At 63.7% G+C, this 23,129-nt stretch overlaps 1 protein-coding gene across 2 annotated transcripts; it reads left to right on the plus strand.

Moving 5' to 3' along the window:
• The first annotated feature begins 555 nt into the window (after positions 1 to 555).
• On the plus strand, positions 556 to 22,995 carry TRAF2 (TNF receptor associated factor 2). 2 transcript variants are annotated; one of them, XM_053908574.1, is made up of 11 exons: positions 556 to 644; positions 8,746 to 8,955; positions 9,796 to 9,874; positions 10,109 to 10,207; positions 14,913 to 15,074; positions 16,067 to 16,141; positions 17,582 to 17,656; positions 19,079 to 19,426; positions 19,911 to 20,088; positions 21,547 to 21,695; positions 22,288 to 22,995. In XM_053908574.1, exons 2-11 carry the CDS (start codon positions 8,768 to 8,770, stop codon positions 22,504 to 22,506), a joined length of 1,572 nt encoding a protein of 523 aa, XP_053764549.1. In that variant the 5' UTR covers positions 556 to 644; positions 8,746 to 8,767; the 3' UTR covers positions 22,507 to 22,995. The 2 variants fall into 2 exon arrangements, with proteins under 2 accessions (XP_053764549.1, XP_053764550.1); XM_053908575.1 differs by lacking the exon at positions 556 to 644 and having other exon boundaries at positions 19,917 to 20,088.
• Positions 22,996 to 23,129: the final 134 nt, after the last annotated feature.

Raw genomic sequence — 23,129 nt, forward strand, 5'->3', positions numbered from 1 at the left:
GTACATTCATAATGTTGGGCAACCATCGCCGCTATGTGGTTGTAGAACATTTCACAACCCCGACAGCCGACCTTATGTCCTTCATACTCTTTAAGTGAGCAGGGTGGTTTTTTTATTTATTTATTTTTTTTTTCAGAGTTGTGACCCAAACCGGGGCCCAGCTGTGAGCAGGACTCCGGGGAGAGGGGAGGTGCCGCCGCCGTGCCCGCGGCCCGGGCTGACCCTTCGCGGGCATCGGCCAGGCTCTCAGGAGGTTAAAAGCACGGAAGACCTTCGCGCAGGCCGGCCCCGCACCGCACAAGCAGGTCACGACGCCCGGCACCCACCTGCTCTGCTCGGAGAGAGCCTGGGCTGGGCTCAACTTAAGTACCCACGCAGCGGCGGCTCTGACCAATCGGCGCCCGCTGCGGCTCCGGCGCGCTCCTGGTTGGGTCCCGTGTCAGTCTGTCAGGGGGCGGGCCAACGCGGAGGGCGGGGGGAGATAACTGGCCAATCGGAGCCAGCTGCGGCTGGCTGAGCGCTCCTGGTAGGGCCCCGCGTCAGTCAGTCAGGCGGGCTCGGGGGCGGGTCCGCGGCGGCGGCGGTGGCGGCGGCGGCGGCGGCGGCTGGGCGGGCGTGCAGTTCCGGGCGCGCGGCGACCGTTGGTGAGTCCAGCTGGTGGGGTCGGGGTCGGGGTCGCGGTGGGGGTCGCGGTGGGGGTTGGGGTCGGGGGGCGGCGGCGGTGGCCAGGGCGGCGGCGGGCGGCTCCGGGGAGTCAGGGCCCCGGCGGCAGGGTCGCCGCCCCGCGGGCCTGAGGGGATTTTTCGGAGCCGGGCAGCCGGAAACTGAAAGTCGGAGCGGGGCCGGCGCAGGAAAGTTCGCGAACGCCCGCGGGCGTCCACGGCGGCTCCGGCCGGGGGCCGTGGCGCGGGGTCCCCACGCGGTGACATGCCGTCCGCAACGCCCCGGCCCACTGTGCGAGGTCACGGCCGGGGGGCCACGACCCGGGGTCACAGCGTTCCACCCTCCAGTCTGGCTGCCTTGAACTTTGGTTGCTGGCCTGTGCGCCGCGTACCCCTTGCCTTGACCCCAGCTGTGGGCTCCCCTGCCTACCTGGTGCTCCCTTCTTCCTCCGAGGGGCGAGTTCTCACCTGTTTCAGATCTGGACGAGCTCCCTGAACTTCAGGGTGGTGGGTGGACCTCTGGGGTCACCTTTTCTCACCCTGTTGCGCCCTCGCCCCTGCGACTTATCCTGGAGGTATCAGTGTCTCCTGCCGCCTGTCTTCGTCACCGGCTCTCTGGGTTCCCTGCCCTCAGCCCCCCCACCTCCTGTGGCTCCGGAGCCTTCACACTTGACCCTTGAACATACAAGGGGGTGGGGGCGCCAACCCTCTCCCTGCGCAGTTGAAAATCTGCGTGTAACGTTTTTTTCTTCCCTTCTTTTTTTTGAAATGGGAACGCTTCCCAAATTTTCGGGTCATCGTGCAGAGGCCACACTAAATGCTGTCTCGTTCCAGTTTTCGGACGTGTGCTGCGGAGTGAGCACGCCTGCGACTCCCGCCTTCACTTAGCTAGCGGCCTGCGGTTGGGCAGAAGCCCTGGCGATCGTGTGAAGAGCCGGCTGCCCCAGACCCCCTTGTGTGTGGGGTGCCGGATTGTGACCGTGCGTGCGTGAGAGGAAAATGGTAAACTCGTAGGGAGGAGAAAGCACGTTTACTGTAACGGGCTGTAAGCAGTCTGTGCAGAAGCGGATCCGGGCAGTTCAGACCCGCGTTCCAAGATCAGCTGTCACATTAGGGTGCCAGTCACAGCACTGTCGCGTCCTGCAGCCTGTGAGTAGAGGTGGGGTGTCCCGTGTGTGGGCAGGAGCCCGGTGAGCGTCCCCGTGATGAAGGTGAGGCCCAGATCCTGGAGTGGGGCCGCTCGGAACTGTCTGTGGAGGAGCCCGGGACAGAGAGAGTGTGTGTGTGTGCGCGTGTGTGTGTGCGTGTGAGGGAGAGAGAGTGCACGCCAGCGAGCGAGCAAGCCAGCGAGTGTGGGGCAGAGCACAGGGCGGGCGTGCTGGGCCAGCGCAGCCGCTCTCAGCAGAGGGGGCATCTGGAGGGCGGTGCCGTCTGTCGACTCGGTTGCTGGTTTTAGGTGCAGGTCTCAGTCACCCCGAAATTGTTGCTCGAGTTTTATTTTTCTTGAACAGCTTAATTGCAGTATGATTTACACACCACGGTATTCGCGAATGCTTGAATCAAGAAACAAGGGGCGCCTGGGCGGCTCAGTCGGTTGAGCGTCCGACTTCGGTCCAGGTCATGATCTCACGGTCCGTGGGTTCGAGCCCCACGTCGGGCTCTGTGCGGACAGCTCAGAGCCTGGAGCCTGCTTCGGATTCTGTGTCTCCTCTCTCTCTGTCTCTCCCCTGCTCACACACTGTCTCTCTCTCCCAAAAATCTTAGAAAAACAAAAATGCTAAGAGTTGATTTGTTTAAAGCTTTTGGAAGCCACAGAGCCCCTCGGTGCTTCCAGAAGTGGCGTCTCCACGCATCTGAGCAGACGCAGATCCCTCCCCTCTCCCCGGACACCTGGTTCTCAGAATAGAGCCCAATCCCCGTGGCCGCAGTCCCCAAACGCATGCACTGTGACCTCGGGCCTCTGTGCTGGTCCTTGCCTCCGGTGTCCTGCTGTGTTGTGTCACAGATCTCTGCATCCTGTGGTCCTGTCCTGTTACCTGCCTCAGTGTCCTGGGAGGGGGGAGGGCAGGCTGTAAACACCCGTGCCGTGTGATGGAGAGAGCCTTGCTGGCTCCCTCGGAGGGGGCTCCAAGGAGAGGGGGGCTTTCAGCGAGGGGTTCTCTCTCTCGAGCGGTTTCTAAACTTCCCAGGGAAATAAATGCGAATGTCACTTGGGGACCAGGTTCGTCCTGCAGTATTGGTTATGCTCTGGGTACTAGAGCACAGCATGCACCGTACTCGCTGGTCGCTGGAGAACGCATTTTCTCCGGGAGGATAAAGACCTTTTCACTTTGTGTTTTGAGGGCCACATCTGGGTCCCTGTCTGGCGGTGGGCAGTTGCCGGGTGGGTTTCCACGGCGGGACATCACGAACATGCCCAGAGGCCAGGGCGGGAAGGTCCAGAGAAGAAAACCCGGAAGAAATTACCCACACACCCCGCAGGTGATGCCCAGGATGGGGAGCACATCTTCGTCGTGTTCTGGAGTCCAGGCCTGTGGGCGGTGTGCCATTCTCCTTGCACTGGGCCCGCTCCTTCATGGGGATGCGTGAGGACCACTCTCAAGGCCTGGTTCTTGTGTCCACAGGGAGGACATGTCCCTGTCCCACCACCTCACCCCTGCACAGAGGGTGCTGAGCCTGTGAGGAGGGTGCAGGAGGCAGACTCAGCGGAAGCCGTCCGGGGTCTGAGCTGAGATGTGCGAGCTCTGAGTGGGAGCAGCATCGAGGCCACATCCCCTGCAGGGCCCAGTGGGCAGTGGAGCAGGTGACCTGGTTGTGGTTTAGGGAGGTGAGGACTCAGCGGGTGGGGGGTAGGAGGAGAATAGGGGCATGACTCTGAAGGGACACTTCATCCCGGTTCCGGGATCGGCGTGCCCCACTTAGGAATGGTGTGGAGGAAGGGCTGGCTTCACGGGTACCGGAGTCCGTGGATGAGCGGAAGCCTGGAAAGCCCGGAGGGCGCTCCTGCACCCCGTGCCCAGGCCTGGGTCCCTCCTCCTGCCCTCCCAGTCCCTGCCTCCTGGCGCTTAGCTTTCATTGCAGAGGGACAGGCCCACACAAGGAGGCCAGCACAGTGCAGTGTCGGTGACAGGTGACAGGTGACAGGGAAGGCCTTGCTGAGAAAGAGATGCCTGGACGGGCAGGGTGGAGGAAGGGTGGAGGCTCAGGACACAGTGGATGGTGGCCAAGGCCTGACTGCAGCAATGTGGTCAGATTCCAGGGGTCTGTGGAGGGTAGAGCCAATGGATCTACTGATGCATTGGAGACGGTGGATGAGAGAGAGAGAGAGACAGGGAGAGAGAGAGAGGTCTCTGAGGATTCCACTGGAGGGACCGAAGGGGGGCCCAGCTCTCCAGGGGGCTGGGGATGTGCAGGCACTCACACTCAGAGGTCAGGGAGAGGGGAGGCGAGCGGGGTGGTCAGCTGGGTCGGGTGGAACGAAGGGACAGTCGCTGCATCATGACTGATCACCTTGTCCCTGCTGAGAGCCCTGGTTTTTAATCAGAGAGACTCAAGATCAACATTTAGGTGGTACGAAGGCACGCGCGCCAGCACCTAGGACTAGAAACACCTAGGAGCGCCTGGGTGGCTCAGGTCACAAACTCACTGTTCATGAGCTCGAGCCCCGCGTCGGGCTCTGTCCTGACACCCGGGAGCCTGGAGCCTGCTTTGGATTCTGTGTCTCCCTCCCCCTCTGCCCCTCCCCTGCTCGCACTCTGTCTCTCTCTCTCTCTCTCTCAAAAGTAAGTATTAAACACACACTCCCCCACCTGCAACGTCTGCTCATAATGCCTTAGTTTAGAGCGTCGGCGCATGTGAAGGTGTCCCCGTGCTCTGCACCCAGGCCGGGCCCCGGGCTTGTGAAGGGGCTGCCGCCAGCTCCACCTGCGGCAGAGGAAACGGCAGGGCAGCACACGGTGCCAGATGCACCGCTCTTTCGGGGCTTCTTCCCGTCAGAACCTGACTTTCGGGTTCTCTGCAATTAAAAACTATTTTTTTACTATTTATTTATTTTTGAAATGGCGTGCGAGTGCGCGCGAGCCCGGGAGGGGCAGAGAGGGGCCAGAGGGTCCGAAGCGGGATCCACGCTGACGACGTAGAGCCCGGTGTGGGGCTCGAACTCACGGACCGTGAGATCACGAGCCGAGCCAAAGTCGGGTGCTTCGCGGACTGAGCCACCCAGGCGCCCTTCTTTACCATTTTTAGTATCATGAGACAGAGTTATTTTGGATAAACGTGTATGGGTATACCGTAATTAGAGATTTACATCTTTTTCTTAATCTTTAGAATTTATTTAAGTAGTCTCTACACCCGGTGTGGGGCTCGAACTCACAACCTCGAGATTGAGTTGCACCTCCTCGACTGAGCCAGCCAGGCTTCCCGAAACTCCATCTTTTCCTTTGGAAGTTGAGGTGCACGTACAGCAAAATACACAGATCCTGAGGGTACAGCTCGGTGCGCGGTCGTCTGCGTACCCGGGCCTCTCCGGCACGCCTGCGTTTCTGTACTCAGCGCTTCTGACGCCGAACATGGCATTCCTGTGACCTCTCCTTGGGTTCACTGAGTCCAGAGTGGCTCACAGAACTCAGGGAGACACTGATTCCGTGCAGAGCCAGGTGGGAAGATGCACAGGGCAGGTGTGGGGCAGGGCTGCCAGGCCCCCACGCCCTCTGGCGCGCCAGCCTCTCGGCACGGTGACGGGTTACCAGTCCGGGAGCGCTCTGAACCTCCCTGGTCCGGGTGTTACGGGGGCTCCTTCACGAAAGTACGATCGATTGCCTTATTGGTCATGGGTGGTTAGGTCAGTCTCCGGCCCCTCTCCTCCCTCACAGGGGGCGGCGTGAAAGGGGCTTATGAGTCACAGAAGGTACTCCCTTGGCCCCGTTGCTCTGGAAATCCCAGGGGTTTTAGGAGCTCTGTGCCAGGAACCGGGAAGGAGAGCAGACGTCTCGTGTGCCACAGGCTCGTGCAGCCAGACGTCATCACCTCCCAGCTTGTGTTGTCGTGGGCTGGTTTGCCTGTTCTCAAACGTCACATAACTGGAACTATTCTGTAAATACTGTCTCGTCTCTGATAGAGATGCCCTTCTAACAAAATGTGAATCTGTTGTACGGAAGTTAACTGGAGCTTGTTTTTGGGGAATCAGTTGATGTGAGATCCGGGGCAGACTGCATGGGAGGCCTCGTTCACACATTCATTGCCAGTGGAGTTGCTCTGGTTATGAGCAACTTACCCGAGAGAGTCAGTATTTGGGAAATAGGCGGGAAGCTTGAAAGGGCCAGCAGGATGTTGAGGTTCCGGGTTGGGGTGCCCACGAGCCCCCGAGTCCTGTTCTCCGGTGGCCGCCCCGCCCACCGTCCTTGGTGCCTGTGTCGGGGCTGCTGACTGCGCCGGTCATCTGGGGAGGCCCAGATGGGTGGACATGTGCAGGCCACCAGGGAGTCGAGTCCAGGCGCGGGGACGGGGAAGTTTTCTTCTGTGGTCGCGGCAGGCAGCCCGCCACTGCGGCGGGACTTGATGTATTGGTGGCCTTCAAAGCGTTACATTTTGGGGCAGTGCTTTTGAGTCTCTGTGATGTCTTTCGTTATGGTTTGTAAAAGTTAAAATGCGTTACAAACGAGATTTGAACACAACGTTTAAGGTCGCAAGCACCGAGAACTCCCCAGGCGTGGCATGGGCCGCGGCGGGACCCGGGGGCTGGTGCCGTGGCGCTGGGTGGAATCCGTGGGTCCTCCAGGGCCTGTCTCCGCGTTTAGGACAGAAATACCGACGCCCGCCGTCCAGCTGTGTCGGGTAGTAGTGACCGCTGACTAAGCTGTGTTCGCGAGGTCATCGAGGTCTGGCCAGAGCTGACAGAGGTCGAGGCCAGAAAGAGACCACCCGTGTGGGGCTTGTACGTCTAATGGGAGCATATGCTGATGGGCTAGGGCAGTGGGACCGGCCGAAGAAGGTGTGATCAGTCGGCCAAGAAGCCGGGTCTGGTTTCGAGAAGACGGAATGTCGGTGCCAGAATAAAGCTTTGTCTCGCAGACTGTAGGGGAGGCTGCTCAGTGAGGCTTTCAAAAGAAAGCATCACCGTAATCCTCGTACTGTCACGGGGCTGTTGGTTTCTTACTTTAGTCTCCTCTGCCCCCGTGTAACACGGTCGTGTGCTTACACTCCTTTACTTTTGATGTTGGATTTCATTTAAGGTAATAAATACAGAGTAGAGATCTAAAGTGTGGCTTTTTTTTTTTTTACCAGTGATTTTTAAAATTTTTTTTAGTGTTTATTTTTGAGAGAGAAAGGGTGTGTGTGTGTGTGTGTGTGTGCGTGCGCGCGCGTGCACGAGTGGGGGAGGGGCAGAGAGCGAGGGAGACACAGAATCCGAAGCAGGCTCCAGGCTCCAAGCTGTCGGCACAGAGCCCGACGCGGGGCTCGAACGCGCAAACCACGAGATCATGACCTGAGCTGAAGTCAGACACTCAACCGACTGAGTCACCCAGGCGTGCCCCCGCTAACGTAGTTTAGAGCATTGATTTGTACGTCGTCGATGGCTCGTGAAATCACCTCGTGAGAGTAAGTGGACTTTCACGAGCCCTTCGCTCTTGGTAGTGCTTCTGTGTAGCACATCCGGACGTGGCCTTGAGAGGCGTGGGCTGAGGGGTCCTCCCTCCTCGGCTGCCCTGGCCTGCACTGTCGGCGTCTACCGAAAGGCTTTAGTGAGTGGCGCCTCGTAGCGCTTCTGTGTGCCGTCGGGCTCGAGAGAGTGAATTCCCCCGCTCGTCAGAGGGACAGATGGATGGGGCAGGGGCCCAGACACGCCCACACGTGCTGAGAGTGTGTGGACCAGTGAGAGGGCGCCGTGGCCTCCTGCCAAGTGGCCTCGGGCACGACACCTCATATGTCCTGTGGTTGGAGGAGCAAATGCCTGTGTGCTCTGGCACGCGGCCCAAGCGAGGCCTCGCCGACTACGAGTCCAGAAGCCTTGGTTGAAAGTGGCTGTGCCCGGCAGATGGGAGACAGGGGCACACCGTCTGTTGCTGCTTCCTGTGGTGTCACACCAGCTTAGGCCAGGGAAGACAGCCCCACGAACGTTGGAAAGAGGTGTCATTTCAGAACATCCTGGTTCGAAAGTTGGCGTGTTCCCCACGCACATCCGTGAGAAGACACGGGGCCGTGTTTCCAGGGGCATTTGGGGAAGAAAGCTCTTTGGAGCGATTGCAAACGGGCCAGGGTGGCTCTGAGGTCAACGTGCTGCGTGTTCAGGTGGCACCTGGGTACTTGTCCAGCTTGGAGGGTTAGCAGGTACGGTTCCTTCTGGCTTTTTGAGATGCTGGTTGTTGATCTGTGCGTCCCACGCAAGGGGTCAGAACACTGTGGGAGCCTCTCCCCTGTCCAGCTCGTGTGTCCTGGGGGCCTTGCCAAGGCCTGGTGCACAGCAGCGGGCAGCTCTCTAGAGGGGGCACCCTGGTGATGGTGGCCAGGGAGCAGAGCGGTGGTGCCCGGCAGGCTGCGTGCCTGCTGTCAGGGGTGACGTTGGAGAGGCCGACGCGTGGGGTGGCCGCGTCCTGGGGGCTGCCTAGGGCCCGAGCACAGGCAGGTCAGAATTTCCTGCACGCCAGGCTGATCTGTAGGAGGTCTGGGGGAGACAGGAAGGCACGAGGATAAGGGCTGCCGATGGCTGTGTAGCCAGAAGGTGGCCTCCCGGATCCCGGCACTCGCTCTGTCCGTGGGTCAGCGAGCCGGGCCAGGTGACCTTGAGGACGGCCTGTTGGCCTGGGGGCTTTGGAGTGGGCGCGCCGGCGCAGCTGTGCGGCGTGGGCAGAGCGCCACCCTGGCCGAGCCTCGATTTCCGTGTTTGTGGTGGGAGATGGGACTAGATTGTCTGCAGGGCTCCCCGCGGTGCTGAAATCCTGGTTCTCCGATTCTAGACCACTGTTCGGCTTGGCGACCCCGACCCCTCACCGCCGGGCGAGGGCCATTTTCCGCGGGGGGTTATTCTGCAGTCGAGGCGGCTCTTAGGCCCCTGCGTGACCCTCTCCTGCTCTGTGCTCTTCCTTAGGACGTGGCGGTTCGCGGCTCCCATGGCTGCGGCCAGCGTGACCCCTCCCGGCTCCCTAGACGTGTTGCAGCCCGGCTTCTCAAAGACCCTGCTGGGGACCAAGCCAGAGGACAAGTACCTGTGCTCGGCCTGCAGGAACGTCCTGCGCAGGCCCTTCCAGGCACAGTGCGGCCACCGCTACTGCTCCTACTGCCTGACCAGCATCCTGAGGTACTGGGGCCCGGTGGCGGGTGGCGGGTTCGGCCTCGGGTCGGGCCGTGCTCCCGGCGACACCCCCCAAAGGCAGAGGCGCGCTGCAGATAGGAAAGTGAAGTTAGCGACCGAAGAGGAGGGGTCGCGGGTTGCCGGGGCAGCGTGGACACAGGGAGTGAAACGAACACCACGAGAGCCCGTCTGCTGCCACTGCTCCGTGGGTGTCCGTGCGTGTCATGTGGGCACAAGACAGCTGAAAATCACACTTGGGGTTCATGTTGCGTGTGCCTTGGAGGCACATGTCCCCAGGAGCTTGTGAAGTCTGGTCTGAGGGCCACTGGCACGTCGAGGGCCGGTGGGTGGGCCCAGGGAGCCAGCACCTCACGCCTGGGCGCCCAGCTGAGCCACCAGAGAGCACCTTTGTTCACAGCGGGAGGGTCACCGTTAGAGGATTGGAATCCTCTCCCCTGTTTTAAGTATTTTGTTTTTATTTACTTGTTTCCTTCTTAAGGTTTGTTTTTGAGAGACAGCATGAGCAGGGGAGGGGCAGAGAGAGAGAGGGAGATCCAGAATCCGAAGCGGGCTCTAGGCTCCGAGCTGTCAGCACAGAGCCCGATGCGGGGCTTGAACCCACAAACTGTGAGATCGTGACCTGAGCCAAAGTCGGACACTTAACCCACTGAGCCACCCAGGCGCCCCTAAATGTCTTAAACGTTGGACGTCGATGCGTGCTCCTCCCTGATTCCATCTCAGTCTAGAAAGTGCGGAATGGGGCGAGGAGTGGCGCTGGGCGGGCGGCCTAGTGCTCTCTGCTCTTTGCAGCGGGTTTGATGGCCGGCCCCTCCCTTCTCCCCCCAGCTCCGGGCCTCAGAACTGTGCTGCCTGTGTTCACGAAGGCATATACGAAGAGGGCATTTCTATTTTGGAAAGCGGTTCGGTAAGTGAAAGTCTGTAAGCAAAAAACGTCAAAACACAGAAAACGTTTTGATGTTTCTTTTAGTGACACCAATGGCCTCATGGCGTTCTGGCAGCTAGGACCCGCCTTCGCTGCCCCGGTGGCCGCTAGAGCTTGGAGCTGCTGCGTCTGCCGCCAGGCCTCGTTCTGGAAGGCTGGCGGCGGGGCAGGCAGGGGGCAGCGGGTGGAGGCCTAACCTAGGAATGCTCTCCTCAGGCGTTCCCGGACAACGCTGCGCGCAGGGAGGTGGAGAGCCTGCCGGCCGTGTGTCCCAGCGACGGCTGCACCTGGAAGGGGACCCTTAAAGAGTATGAGGTAGGGGCCCCCGCACCGGCTCGGCCTCGAGCCTGGACCCCGTCCCCAAAGCAGCCCGCGGAGCCCTCGTGAGCCTGCCGGCTGCGAGCCTGGCTGACGTCCGCAGAGGAGGCGGCGGCTGCTGACGACCCGCGTGTGGACCCAGGGGCCTGGGGACTGTGGCCTCGCGTGGGGCTTGCACCTGGCCGGGCCCGGTGTCATCTGTGGAGGGTTGTGGCGGGTGGCGGCGAGGGGGCCGGGTGCGCTAGGACCTTGTGCTGGCTCTGCGGGGCTGAACGTGCAGGAAAGTAGCTTTCTTGCTCGGTGGGATTTTTCCGTGAGTCTTCAGACTAGGGCTTTCTTTTCTCGAACTGTCTAGACGTTGGGCATTGCAGGAGTAGCCACGTTCGATCTGCGGTCACAGAAAGGCATCTGGCCAGTGACAGGGCGGTGGCTGCCGTTCCCATCCTGCCGTGGCCTGTCCCAGCCAGGCAAGGCTAGCGTGCGTCCCTGCGTTGGTACAGCGGGGCCTCTGTGTGACCGGACCTGCCCGCCCTCGCGCAGCGTCCACAGCTCGCTCGCTCGCTCGGCCGTCCTCTTAACTGGCACAGCCCACTTACTCGTGCACAAACGTCATGGCAGCCGAGCATCCGCCAGCTGACGGTGGGACAGACAAGACATGGTCAGTCCACACCACGGAATAGGATTCAGCTGTAAGAGGGAGGGAACAAAATGGTGACACGTACGAACAGACCTTAAGGGTACTCCGTTCAGTGAGAGGAGCCCGACTTAGGGGACCGGTCCTGTGGCCATCCACTCCCGTGACAGCCCTGAAACAGCGAAACCCAGAGAGGCAAGAAGCAGCCAGGCCGCCGCCAGGACAAGAGGTTGGGACTGGCGTGGAGCGGCAGGTGGGGCTCTCAGATGGGCAGCCCCGTAGGCGAGGCCAGAGAGGCTGTGGGTACGGAAGCCTGGCTCTCCTAGGCTCAGGCTCAGGAGGTAGGCCTGCCTCGGGCCCTAGGACAGCCCCGTCGTGGGGTGGGCCCTGGGCACTGAGTCGTGACGGTGAGGGAGGGCCCATTGGGTCTGAAACTGGGACCTGGGCTCCCGGCCTGTGTGCCGTCCTTCCCTCGTTCTGTTGACCCACTAGCCTTTTTGGTCTTCGGGCTCTCAGCCGCGTGTTTCCAGGGGAGCGGCTTGGCCGTACCCAGGGAGGAGCCTCTGGTGGGGAAGGTGAGACGTGCTGTCCATCCAGCAGGCGCCTGGGGCCTCGAGTGGAGCAGCTCTCGGCTCCCTGCACCCTCACTGCTGCCTTCCTGGGAGTGAGACCCGGAGGCTCCCGGCCATACCCGCACAGCGGGGCGGCCCTGCTCAGCAGCACGGGCCTGCAGCCGTTACTGCCCGGGGCTGTCCCGACGGCAGGCCTTGGGGTTTGGGGTCTCTCCCGGGAGGGTGGGAAGCCCGAGCAGGCTCTGGGGGCTGGTGGGCCCAGGAAGTAGGCACAGTGGGCTGTGCTGCCTTCTGTAGGGACCCAGAGACCCCCTGGGGACAGGTGGAATGCCACCCCCCCCCCCCCCCGCCACCTCCCGGTCTGGAAGGCCGGTTTCTGCTGCCTCCAGGCCCGCGGTGTGGGTGGGCGGTGGCTTCGTGGGCCTCCGGCTGAGGGCCAGGGACCGCAGCCAGCCTGTGGGCTCGGCCACGGCCCTGCAGGCATGCAGGCTGGAAAGTCCCTGGCTGGCCCGGAGAGCCCCGGAAAGTCCCTGAGAGGGTGGGTTTGGTCACGTGGGAGGGCGGGCGCTGCTCTGGGACACTGGGCCTGGCCTTTGGCAAACCCTGTCCCTGGCCGTGAACGTCACGGGCCTGGGTGAGATCAAGGCCTCTGTGCACACCGCCCTCCTCTCTGAGCCGGCTCGCTGCCCTTTGCGGGGCCGGGAGCAGTGGTGTTGTGAAACGCCTGAGCCGTGGCTGAGCTGTTCGGAGAGTCCCGGTTAGCCTCTGAATAGGTTTTTCCTTTGCAACGATGCCTGGTATTTTCTGAGAACCCAATAATTTAAAACTCCAGTTCAAAGATGTTAGTGGGGCGCCTGCCAGGTGCCAGAGGTGCCCGTGTGCACAGCCCCAGGGCCGTTTCTCTGGGGGCGGGTGCAGGAGCCTGCGGCTGGAGGCAGAGGAGGGGCCGGCTGGCAGGGGGGAAGCTCTCCGCTGAAGGCGGGATGGGGGACAGGGGTGACCAGTGGTCACAGTTGAAAGGGGAGACCGAGTCAAGCCTGCTTGATGTCCCGCACGTCCCGGTGAATTCAGAGTCAGCACAGCTCTTTTCACCGAGACACTCAGTTTGAATTCTGGTTGAATAAAGGCTGATTTCTCCAAGGCGTGTGCTTCTCCCTGAGTGGACGTGAAGGTGGTCCCTCTGATCCCTCGAGGGTGGTGGTGCTGAGTGCCTGCTCCAGAGAGGCCCTGGGATGATGAACTCAGGCCTCCACCGTCAGCCGGGCCCAGGGGCGGCCGTCAGCAGGGGGCCGCGTGCCCTCAGCCCTCCCGGGGGTGCCTGCTTGCTCTGTGCTTCCCTTGGGGACTCCCACGTTATGTGTTAACACGCCTTCAATGAAACCCAAGCACCTCAGCTGTAGCCGCTGTATCTTTTCCGCTCTGAGCCATGATCACTTCTGAGACTTGTCCTTGGTCCGTTTCGAGTGTTTATGGTGTACCTGGTGTGGCCCGGGCGCTGCCTGTTGCTGGATCGTGGTGGGGCATGTGACATCCACCTGCCAGAGCCCCAGGGACCCTGCGGCAAGTGCGGGTGGATGGTGGGGGACCGGGCCGCGTGCCCAGCCGGGAGCCTTCGAGCAGCTGTGGGCAGGGAGCGGAGGAGCCCAGGGGCTGTGGGGGCGCTTCAGGGAGGCCGGGCGCAGGCTGTGAGGACCCGGGCTTTGTGCAGCCAGGCAGTCCACGGCGTGTTCTTTGGACAGGCTGGGACCTCACCTGGCAGCATATGGGGTGCTCTGTCGGGCTGCCGTGGGGTCACTAGGGCGGCTGGCTGGGAATGTAGCATCTGGTCTGTATGTGTCCCCGTGGGAAGTCAGAGGGCAGGGGTGCCTGCCCCGGGAGACTGGTGACGTGGGTCCGTGAGGAGGCGTGGGCGCCACCGGACGTGACATCCAGAGTTTCCACACCGTGCGGGAAGGACACCCCACGCGTTCCGCATCCCTGGGGCTCACCCGTGGCCTCTGCCCTGTACATGCTGGGCTTTGGCGCCAACGGCCAGGCCCCTGGCGCGGGATGGAGACACGACCACCCTGTTCCCCGCTCGGGAAGAGCAGGTCGGAGGCTCCCCTGGTCCCCTCAGGTACCCCACAACCGGGATTCTGCAGGGAAACCCCAAAGACCACGCCCCTCGGGCATCGCAGCCCAGAGCTGCCCAGCCTGAACCTCGCTGGAGTGGCTGAGCCTGCTTCTGCTCTGGCCGGTCTAGAACTTTCCTCTCGCAGCCACCTCTGCCTCCTTGCCCAGCAGGCCCCACGTCGTCCCTGATGTGGCCTCGTGTGTCCTACCTAAAACTTAGCACCGTGCTGAGAGTAGCCCGTCGCAGGGGACACATTCTGTAGGAGTGGACGCTTCCCGGAGGCCCTGGAGGCGTCGGATCCCGGGGGAGGGGAGGGGAGGGGAGGGGCTGTGTGTCACAGGACAGAGTCCAGTCTGGGAAGATGAATACGTTCTGGGGACCGATGCACAACAACGTGAATGTGCTCGATGCCCTTAAAAGCGGTTAAGATGGTAAATTTGTGTCGCGCGTGTTTTGACACAATAGAAGGGACGGCAGACAAACCTAGAGGTCTCTCCACCCGGCACCCCTCTGCTGTTCCCCTTGCTGGGAGCTTCGCGCCACGCCCGCAGGGAGTGCCGGGCTGGTCGGGGACCGGCGCCCTGGGGGCACTCCTGCCTCTCCCACCTTCCCGCCACCCACCCACCCACCGGCTTCTCTGCCCCAAGCCCCTCCCACAGCGTCGTCCTCCAGCTGAGGTTCAGCTGGGTTCCAACCGGTTTCGACTCTCCCCGCTCGCGGCTCGTGGCTCCAGCCAGGAGACAGCACATCCCGCCCTCCTCACTGCACCTCCCTCCTACTGGGGGACCCCGGGCTGGGCCCTGCCTCCCTGGGTCGGCACGTGCCCTCCCCGGGCCCCCTGCCTGTGGGCTGTCAGCACGGGCGTGGGATGAGCGGGTGGGCTCCCCGTCCTCCTCTGCTCGGTCTGGCCGCTGTGGTCCGTCCTCCCAGCACATCGGCCCTCAGCGCTCCTGTGCCTCCTGTCCACCGAGAGCCTGCCCCACTCCGGCCCTGGCCGCCCTGCACCCAGCAAGCCGGCTTCGTCCCTCCACCCGCCCGGCCCTCCGCCTCGGCCTGGGCTCCGTGGCCCTTCTCACTCTCTGGCCAGTGATCCTGTCGTCCCGGAGTGTCAGTCTGGAGCTTCAACGGGGCGGGATATCCCTGGGGTGTCACGTGGGTGGGGTGCAGCCAGCTAGCGTGGAGTCGTCCCCCCCCCCCCCCCCCCGCCCCGGTCTCACCTGGAGCACGGGCGTCGGAGCGGATGAGTGCCCGGTGCTTGTGGCTTCGGGACGGGGCCCGGCGCCTGGCGTCGGAGCCTGAGCGGAGCCGCAGCCGGGACGGCCAGCTGTGTGCGCACCGTGTCCGCCGCGTGCCCTGTTGACGCCGTGCTCCCTATGTTGCCAGAGCTGCCACGAAGGACACTGCCCGTTCATGCTGACCGAGTGCCCGGCGTGCAGAGGCCTGGTTCGCCTCGGAGAGAAGGAGCGGCACTCGGAACAGGAGTGCCCGGAGAGGAGCCTCAGCTGCAGGCACTGCCGGGCGCCCTGCTGCTGGGCCGACCTGAAGGTGAGGGCGTCCAGCAGGGCTCCCCTAGCTCCTCGAGCCCCAACGCTGAGCCTGCCGTCCCGCCGTCGCGGCCGCCGTGGCGTCTTCACCGCGTCCCACCAGTCCGCCGCTCGCAGCCAGCGGGGTGGAAGGTTCCTGGTAGGAACTCGGGCGGATCTGAAGGCAGAGCCGAGTGGTTTTAAAAACCTGTTTTATTTTAGAAAAACTCACACGGAGGGAGCCGCAGCGCCAGGCCTGGGCCACCCTCCCTGGAGCGTGTCCGTGTCCCCACGCGCCTGGCACCACGTGGCTCCCCCTGGTTGCTAGGGGGTCCCGGGCTTTGTGTCGTGTCTCCTGGAAACTTTGAGAATGTGTTTCTGAGCACGTTTGCTCTTAGACCGCTGCACATGCCACCGTCCCTTCCGGGTCTCAGCGGCGACTCCCCGCCATCCCCGGCTCACTTGGTGCCCGTGTCTCCCGACATCTGATTTGTCGGGATCGGGGTCCACACGGTCCCCACGCTGCATCTTGATGGTGTGTCCGCAAGGTCTCTTTAATTGTGCTCTGCGGGGCTGCTTGTTTTTTGTTTGTTTGTTTTTGCCGCTGTTCCTTGAAGAAGCTGGGCTGCACGTCTGTCCTTGCTGTGCCCCTCAGACCCCCATTCTGTAGACCATTCGGTCCAGAGGCCCGAGCGCGTCCACTCACGAGGCATCTGGCCGCTCACAGGGCCAGGGTCTCAACATCCCACGGCCTTGCTCCTCAGTGGCCTGGTTTCAGTTCGGGTGACCAGCAGTGGTGCTCTGCCCTGGTCGCCGTGGATGGCTTGTCCTCACGTGGCCCCGAGCTGCCAGATGGAGAAGAGGGGGTTCTGCTCTGACCCTCCCAAGTGACACTTGCGGGTGCCTGTGGGAGCCGCCCCGTCAGGGGTCTCGGGAGCCACGACCCCGGAACGAGGCCACGAGGCGGCAAGGGTGACCTCACGCACGCCCTGGCTCCTGACCGCTGTCTTTCAGGCGCACCACGAAGTCTGCCCCAAGTTCCCCCTGACCTGTGACGGCTGCGGCAAGAAGAAGATCTCCCGCGAGAAAGTAAGTGGTTTCCTGGCGCCTGTGACGACGGGGCGGGGGCGTGCGCGTTGTGCCCCGTGCTCAGTGGTGGCCCGTGGGCCGCTGTTCTGTTACGCTTCCCACGGTGGAAGTCACCCGGCCCGGGAGAAGTCGCACACGCCTGAGATGCTGGCCGCCGCTCAGTCTCACCCCTGCGCGCACGCTCACCTGCATCCAAAACCCCGCAGGGCTGGGGGCAGGCTCCGAGCTCCCGGTAAAGAGAGAACGTACTGTGGCTTCATACTGACGCTTCCGGCTCGGATTTTTGCCTGATTCCGTGCGTTCTCAGCCCTCTTGCCGCGGAGCATCTCGGTGCCGGATCCCCTCGGCCTGGTGGCTTACGTGTGCCGCCCCGGCCTACGGCTGCTTTCACAGTGTCAGTCGTGGACCACGCTGGCGGCCTCGTTTCTGGGACTCACGCGCACGCCTCTGGGCTGGCGGCCCCGGGAGGCCGTCTCGGTGCTGAGCTGCCGTCCGCCTCGGCTTTCTAGTCCGAGATCGCCCTTTACGGACGGAGTGGGCTTCGAGTTTTGGAAACCGGGGAAAGTGTGCTGACTGGCCGAGCCCAGGCCCCGCCCACAGGCACCATGACAGACCCCCGAGGTGGGGGCAGATAGGGGCTCTCGGGACTCCCAGTTCCCCTCTGTCCCGGCGTGAGCCAGGCTGGGAGCTGTTCGCTCCGGGCTGGCCCGCATCCCTGACCGGGAACATCGGGACTCCCGCCCGCCTCTTGCAACGGGGGGAGACTCCGTGCTCCTTTTCTCTGTTTGACGCCCTAAGTGTCAGCGGTGGTTTGGGCCACGGTCCCCTGTCCTTTTACTTAGTTTAACGTTTCATTTATTTTTGTCTGGCATTCGTAGCTCTGACGGTCTCTCTCTTCCACGGCCCTGGCAGATGGAGGCAGAGGGACCGCTCGCCCTTGCCCACTTACGAGTGCCCCCCTCCGCCCTGGTCTTTGCTGGTGGAACGTGCCGCCCGTGTCAGTGCCCGGCGTGTGCACGGCCGGGCTCTCTGGGTTCCGCGCCTGTCGGCATCGGCGTTGTCATGTGCCAGCACCCTGCTGGTCCGTCGTGGGCGTCTGACCCCCGGTCAGGCCGGCCCCTCCTCGCTCCCAAGGGCCCGGGGGCCCTCGACACAATGTGTCCTACGAGCTGTGGTGGAGAGACGGGGGTGCAGAGGCCCGAGCACGGGGCTGGGCGTCTGCGCGTGTTCTGAAGCCCTTGGCCTGCACCCACCTCCCTTCGTTGACACGCACAGGCCACGTGGCCACGTGTGCGTGCGCGTGTACGTGCACACCTGTGGTGGGTTGTGGGCCGTGTTCAGCCTGAGACCGCAGGGGCCAGGCCGGTGGGGGTGGGGTCCGGGGAGGGGACGGTGGCAGGGAGGAGAGAGTAAGGGCACCGACGGCGTCCGTCCTTCCAGTTCCAGGACCACGTCCGGGCATGTGGCAGATGCCGAGTCCCGTGCAGGTTCCGTGCTGTCGGCTGCCCCGAGATGGTGAGTCCCGTGGGCCCTGGGTCCGTCCGCTGGGGGCTGGGCGGGTGCCCATCGATCCTGGTGAGTGGGCGGAGCCTGCAGAAGCGTGCCGCGTGCCCTCTCCCCGAATGCCGGATCTGCCGAGCCTTCAGACTGGCCTCCTGGTTTCCCTCCCGTTTCTGCTGCCTTGTCCACCTGCTCGGCCATCAGGTGTCCCAGTCTCAGTCAGGGCTCGCGTCCCTCTGCTGAAAATGCCCAGGGCCTTGTACCTCCCTGGTGTCTGGTGGGCGTTTCTGGCCTCGGCCGCACACTGTGACACGTGCCTACCCCCCACCCCCCTACCCCCCTGCCCCCCTGCCCTGTTTCTGTACCTTCCCAAAAAGAGCACCTCGTGTCACCGGCCTCACATCCAGGGCAGCCAGAGACCCATGCTGCCTGCACACAGGTCCTGGACCCACCTGCCTCCCCTACTTCCGTGGCCTGTGTGGCCCTGGCTGCCTCTGACGTCGTCTCTGCACCAGTCACTGGCTTGTCCGTCCTTGGGCACACTGACCCGTTCCCACCTCAGGACCTTGACCTGTCAGCTTCCCTCAGGGCTGGGCGGTTCTCCGTCCGCTTGGCCTCTACCCTTTTCCCTGACCGTCTGTCCCCCAAGGGGCTCTCTGAGGGCCTGGGGAACGGCCGGTGCTCTGCTCCTCAGAAACTTCCAAGGGTGGTAGCCCCGGCTGTGCTGTCACCTGGTGCCTTGACACCCGGTCTCTGGTGTCACCTCCCACCGTTGCTCATTGTTTGGTGACGTGGTGGCGGTCCGTTCCCATGCAGGCCCTGGGCCCCCCGCCCTGGGCGCCGCCCGAGGCCAGGCCTGGCCCCGGGTGCCGCAGCCACCGCCCTTCCAGCGGCCAGAGTCCACCGTGGCCTGAGTGCGAATGCCGCTGAGGACGCGTGTCGTCTTGAGCCTGTTGACCTCATCCTGACCTGAGGCCTCACACACGCCCCTCCGGATTGGCAGGGGCGTCCGTCAGAGCCCCGCTGGGGAGCTGCGCCCTGGGCGCTGTGCCTCACGGGGCCTCTGTTCTTTCCTTCGTTTGGTGTTTTGGGAGCGTTTAACTTTTTTAAGTTTGTCGTGAAGTCTCAGGAGAAATTGGCTGCCGGGTCAGAACCGTACGATAAAGAGGATTTGAAGAAGCTTAGCTTTACTGGTCCCCCCCACCCTCCACCCCGGGCAGTTTTAAACCGTGTCTTCTTTCCTGTTACTTCACACGAAAGCAGACGAGTCACCAGGAAGGTTTGGATTTTGGAAAGACAGTGACACCAGCGACAGGTGACGTGTCGGCAAGCGAATGACGCGGAGGCGTCGCCGCACCTTGCGGCACGTCCGTGGGGCTCTGGCGCCGAGCCGAGTGCGGGCGCGGCGCCGTGAGCCTCCCCGTCTTCCCTCTGCAGGTGGAGAGTGAGAAGCAGCAGCAGCACGAGGCCCAGTGGCTCCGGGAGCACCTGGCCATGCTGCTGGGCGGCCTCCTGGAGGCCAGGCACCCGTCGGGGGCCGATGGCCGCTTCCTGGGCCAAGGCGAGGTCGGGGGCTGGGAAGCCGGCACGCTGCACCCCGAGGCCGAGCTCCCCAAGGCCGCGGAGCTCCGGCAGCGGTGTGAGGCCCTGGAGAGGAAGACGGCCACCTTCGAGAACATCGTCTGCGTCCTGAACCGGGAGGTGGAGAGGGTGGCCATGACCGCCGAGGCCTGTGGCCGGCAGCACCGACTGGACCAGGACAGGATCGAGGCCCTGAGTAACAAGGTCTGGGCCCGGGGCCCCCAGGGCTAGTCTGGGCGGGCCCCAGGGCACCACGGGGCCTCGGAGCTGGGATTTCAGGGATGGCACCTTGAGTTCCGGCGTGACGCTCCTCCTGCTTCTCCGCTTCTGTGTCTGAGCCGGAGTCCCTCTCGGAGCCGTGTGCACCGATGGGCCTGACGTGGGGGCGCTGGAGGCCTCTGGGAGGTGGCCCCTCCTCTCGGGCCTGTGGGTTCCACAAGTGCGTTTCCTGACACTGAGCTCTCGAGTCTTGGCCGCGGGTGGGGTCGGGGGTGTTGTGGGGACGGAGCTCCCCTACGACCTGAGCCCGGTCAAGCCCCGGGCAGTGGGAGAAGCCGTCCTGCTCGAAGTCGGTGGAAAGGTGGGCGTGGGGGCGCTTCCCTAAGCGCCGTCCTGCGAAATGCAAGGTGGCCCCTGAGGCCCGCAGCCCCTCCCGCCGGCACCCTCACGGGGCCCCCTGCGCCCCCAGGTGCAGCAGCTGGAGAGGAGCATCGGCCTGAAGGACCTGGCCATGGCCGAGCTGGAGCAGAAGGTCCACGAGATGGAGGCGTCCACCTTCGACGGCGTATTTCTCTGGAAGATCTCGGATTTCGCCAGGAAGCGCCAGGAAGCTGTGGCTGGCCGCACGCCCGCCATCTTCTCTCCAGGTGCCGTTCTGGAGCTTGTCCTCGGAGCTGCTGGTGTCCGAGCTACGCGCGCACCCTCGGGCTGGAGGCCCCTGCTGTGCCGGCAGCGCCTCCGCGGGAGGACGCGGGCTGGGCGGGTGGTCGCCCGGGCCGGGACTCCCCTCACGCACGGAACTTCGGGCGGGTACTCGCAGGGGTGTTCCCTGGAAGGCACCGCTGGGGAGAGGGCGGCGCTCGTCCACGCGGCGGGCTCCCTTGCTCTGCCAGGGCCACGCGCGGCCCACGGCCCTTCCTGCCGAGCCCGGCCCCCCACCCCGCACCGAGGAGCCTGCCACCCCACGGGCGCCCTTTACCGTTTACTTCGGTGAAGTTGCTGCCGTGGTTGTGTGTTCGGAGCCCGGGCGAGCGGGGGGCAGGGGCGGGGCGCCTCTCCTGCCGGCGGGTACAGGGCCGCAGGCAGGCCCGCCCGCGACCGCGCCGTCCCCTGGAACCGGATGCTCACGCTCTGTCTTCCTGGCTGGGACAGGCGACTGCCACGTGGGGAGCGGCGTGTTCGGGAGGCCGGCCCCTCTGCACTGGATGCGAGCAGGCAGCTCCTTTTGCTAGCGCGTTTCCTCGGGAGTGGGAGCGCGTTTCCTCGGGAGTGGGAGCGTGCCTGCCGATCAGCTTTCCTCCGGGTCCAGCTCTGGCGGAACCTGATAGAGAACTGAGCGTGAGCTCCAGCTGGGGTGGCCCCGTGACGCGCCCCCGGGAGACGTTCGTCTGTGCTCAGGCAGAGCTGCGCAGCCGGAGCGGGCTGGTGTCCGGGGAGCCGAGGGAGGGTGGTTTCCGGGGCCACGGGCAGGAAGACCGTGAGGGCCGCTCCCGGGGGTGCCCGGCCTCGTGCCGTGTCTGGGCTCCTGCGTGTCTCAGGGCGCCATGCTGGATATTGGGAATGTCGCCTCTGGCTTGTCCCAGGGTCTCCCCCACTGTGCCCTTTCCAGGCCCCGGCTCAGGTCTGACCACGGCCTTTTGACTAGAGCCAAGCCCCCCCCGCCCCGAACTTCACGGCTGGTTCTGTTTTGGGGTTACATTTAGGGTTTTCAGAAATGCTGTTTTTTAATGTTTACTCTTGAGAGCAGGTGTGAGTGGGGGAGAGACAGAGTCGGGAGGGCGGACAGAGGCTCTGAAGCGGGCGCTGTGCTGAGAGCAGCGAGCGTGACGCGGGGCTCAGATCTGTGCACGAACTGTGAGATCATGACCTGAGCTGAAATTAAGTCTTGGACGCTCAACCAGCTGAGCCACCCAGGCGCCCCTAAAAACGTTTCTTCTAATTACCTATTTTTCTTTTGGGCGTTTGTTCTCGCTAGGAACTAACCGCGTCCTTAGAGGAGAAGTACGTGCCCCCAACCTGGGTGTTGTCCCTGCGTTTCTGTTCCTTGCGGGGAGCACGAGCCCTCGGCCTGGCTTCACTGACGCTCCCTCCCGTCCCCCCTGCAGCCTTCTACACGAGCAGGTACGGCTACAAGATGTGTCTGCGCATCTACCTGAACGGAGATGGCACCGGGCGCGGGACGCACCTGTCTCTCTTCTTTGTGGTGATGAAGGGCCCCAACGACGCCCTCCTGCGGTGGCCCTTCAACCAAAAGGTACGCGAGGCTGTCCCAGCGGCCGCTCTGGGGGACCCCGGTGGGCGGCAGGCTGTCAGGATGGGCCCTCAGGCTCCTGGGCCCAGGGCCTCACGTGGCTCTGTCGCTGCAGTGGAGCCGGGGCGCCACCCGCTCGGCCCCGGGGCTTCCGGCCACTTAGGGCCAGCGGTTCCAGATGCGGCCTCGGGGCTGGTTTCAGAGGAAGGGCCACGGCTGGAGACCGTACCTGAGGCTCTCGTGTCACAGTTGGGCGAGGGATCGGAGGTGCCGGTGCCGTCGTCCTTCCCCTTCGCCGTGCCGGGCCAGCCCCGTGGTCTTCCTGGTGGAGGCAGCGCATCTGAAAAGTGCTGTTCCTCGGGGAGGGCGGCAGGTATTCTGTGAGCCCTCTGGCGAGGAAACGTGTGCCACGTGAACATAAGAAAAGGCACCAACGATGCAGCTCCACGTAGCCCCGACTGTAGCCTGGGATCCCAGGGGTTGGTCACAGAAGGTGCCGGAGCGCAGATCACCCAGACGGGGTTGACACCCGGTAGCCGTGGAGCGGGGGGGGCCGTGACTCAGCGTTGTCCCTCCGCGGGGCGCTCTCCCCCAGGTGACCTTAATGCTGCTTGACCAGAACAACCGGGAGCACGTGATCGACGCCTTTAGACCCGACGTGACCTCGTCCTCCTTCCAGAGGCCAGTCAGCGACATGAACATCGCGAGCGGCTGCCCCCTCTTCTGCCCCGTTTCCAAGATGGAGGCCAAGAATTCCTACGTGCGCGATGACGCCATCTTCATCAAGGCCATTGTGGACCTGACGGGGCTCTAGCCGCCTCCCACCAGGGTCAGGGGTCAGGAGCAGCCGGGCCCGGCGGCTCGGTGAGGAGCCACCACGCTGGGCCTGAGCCTCGCTGCGGGTGGGCGCCTGCCGCCTTCGTGGCCCACCGGGACGGGGCCGCCTCCTGGGAGAGGCCGCTCAGCCCGGGCTGCGTGGGGTGGGCTGCAGGCCCGTCGGTCCCTCCGAGGGCCGTCCATGTAGGTGCTCGGGGCGGAGCGAGCGGAGGGGGCAAGGTGGGCCGGCACCTTGTCCTGCCCTTTGGCCCCCGGAGAGAAGGGACGCGCTCAGGCCCGGCCGCTGCTCTGAGGAGAGGTCCTGCTGTGCAGGCCAGCGGGCAGGGAGGGCGCTCTGTGTCCTCAGGGCCTCCCGTCAGCCGCCCCCGGGGCAAGCGTGGGGTGCACGTTGGGCCCTGCCGTGAGACGTGGTGCGGTAGCTGCCCCGTCGGGCTGTGGAGGAGTCGTTATTAAACTGTTAAATCTCTGTGGTGAGTGGTATCCGTTTGCCTCTGGCCTCGGTGGCATTGACCCTCACAGGGGCCTCCTGGCTCTCTGCCGTCCCTCGGTCCCTTCCCTACAAGTGCCCTGTCCCTTCCTGCGTCACCAAGTCCCTGAGCA

This window comes from Panthera pardus, unplaced genomic scaffold (genome assembly GCF_024362965.1).
Source record: "Panthera pardus isolate Hobbes unplaced genomic scaffold, ASM2436296v1 HiC_scaffold_20, whole genome shotgun sequence".
NCBI lineage: Eukaryota > Metazoa > Chordata > Mammalia > Carnivora > Felidae > Panthera > Panthera pardus.

Coding starts and splice junctions, on each gene's coding strand:
- TRAF2 (XM_053908574.1), top strand. CDS start 8,768: ATGGCTGCGGCCAGCGTGACCCCTCCCGGCTCCCTAGACGTGTTGCAG. Junction 9,875..10,108: donor CTATTTTGGAAAGCGGTTCG/GTAAGTGAAAGT, acceptor TGCTCTCCTCAG/GCGTTCCCGGACAACGCTGC. Junction 20,089..21,546: donor GCCCGCCATCTTCTCTCCAG/GTGCCGTTCTGG, acceptor TCCCCCCTGCAG/CCTTCTACACGAGCAGGTAC.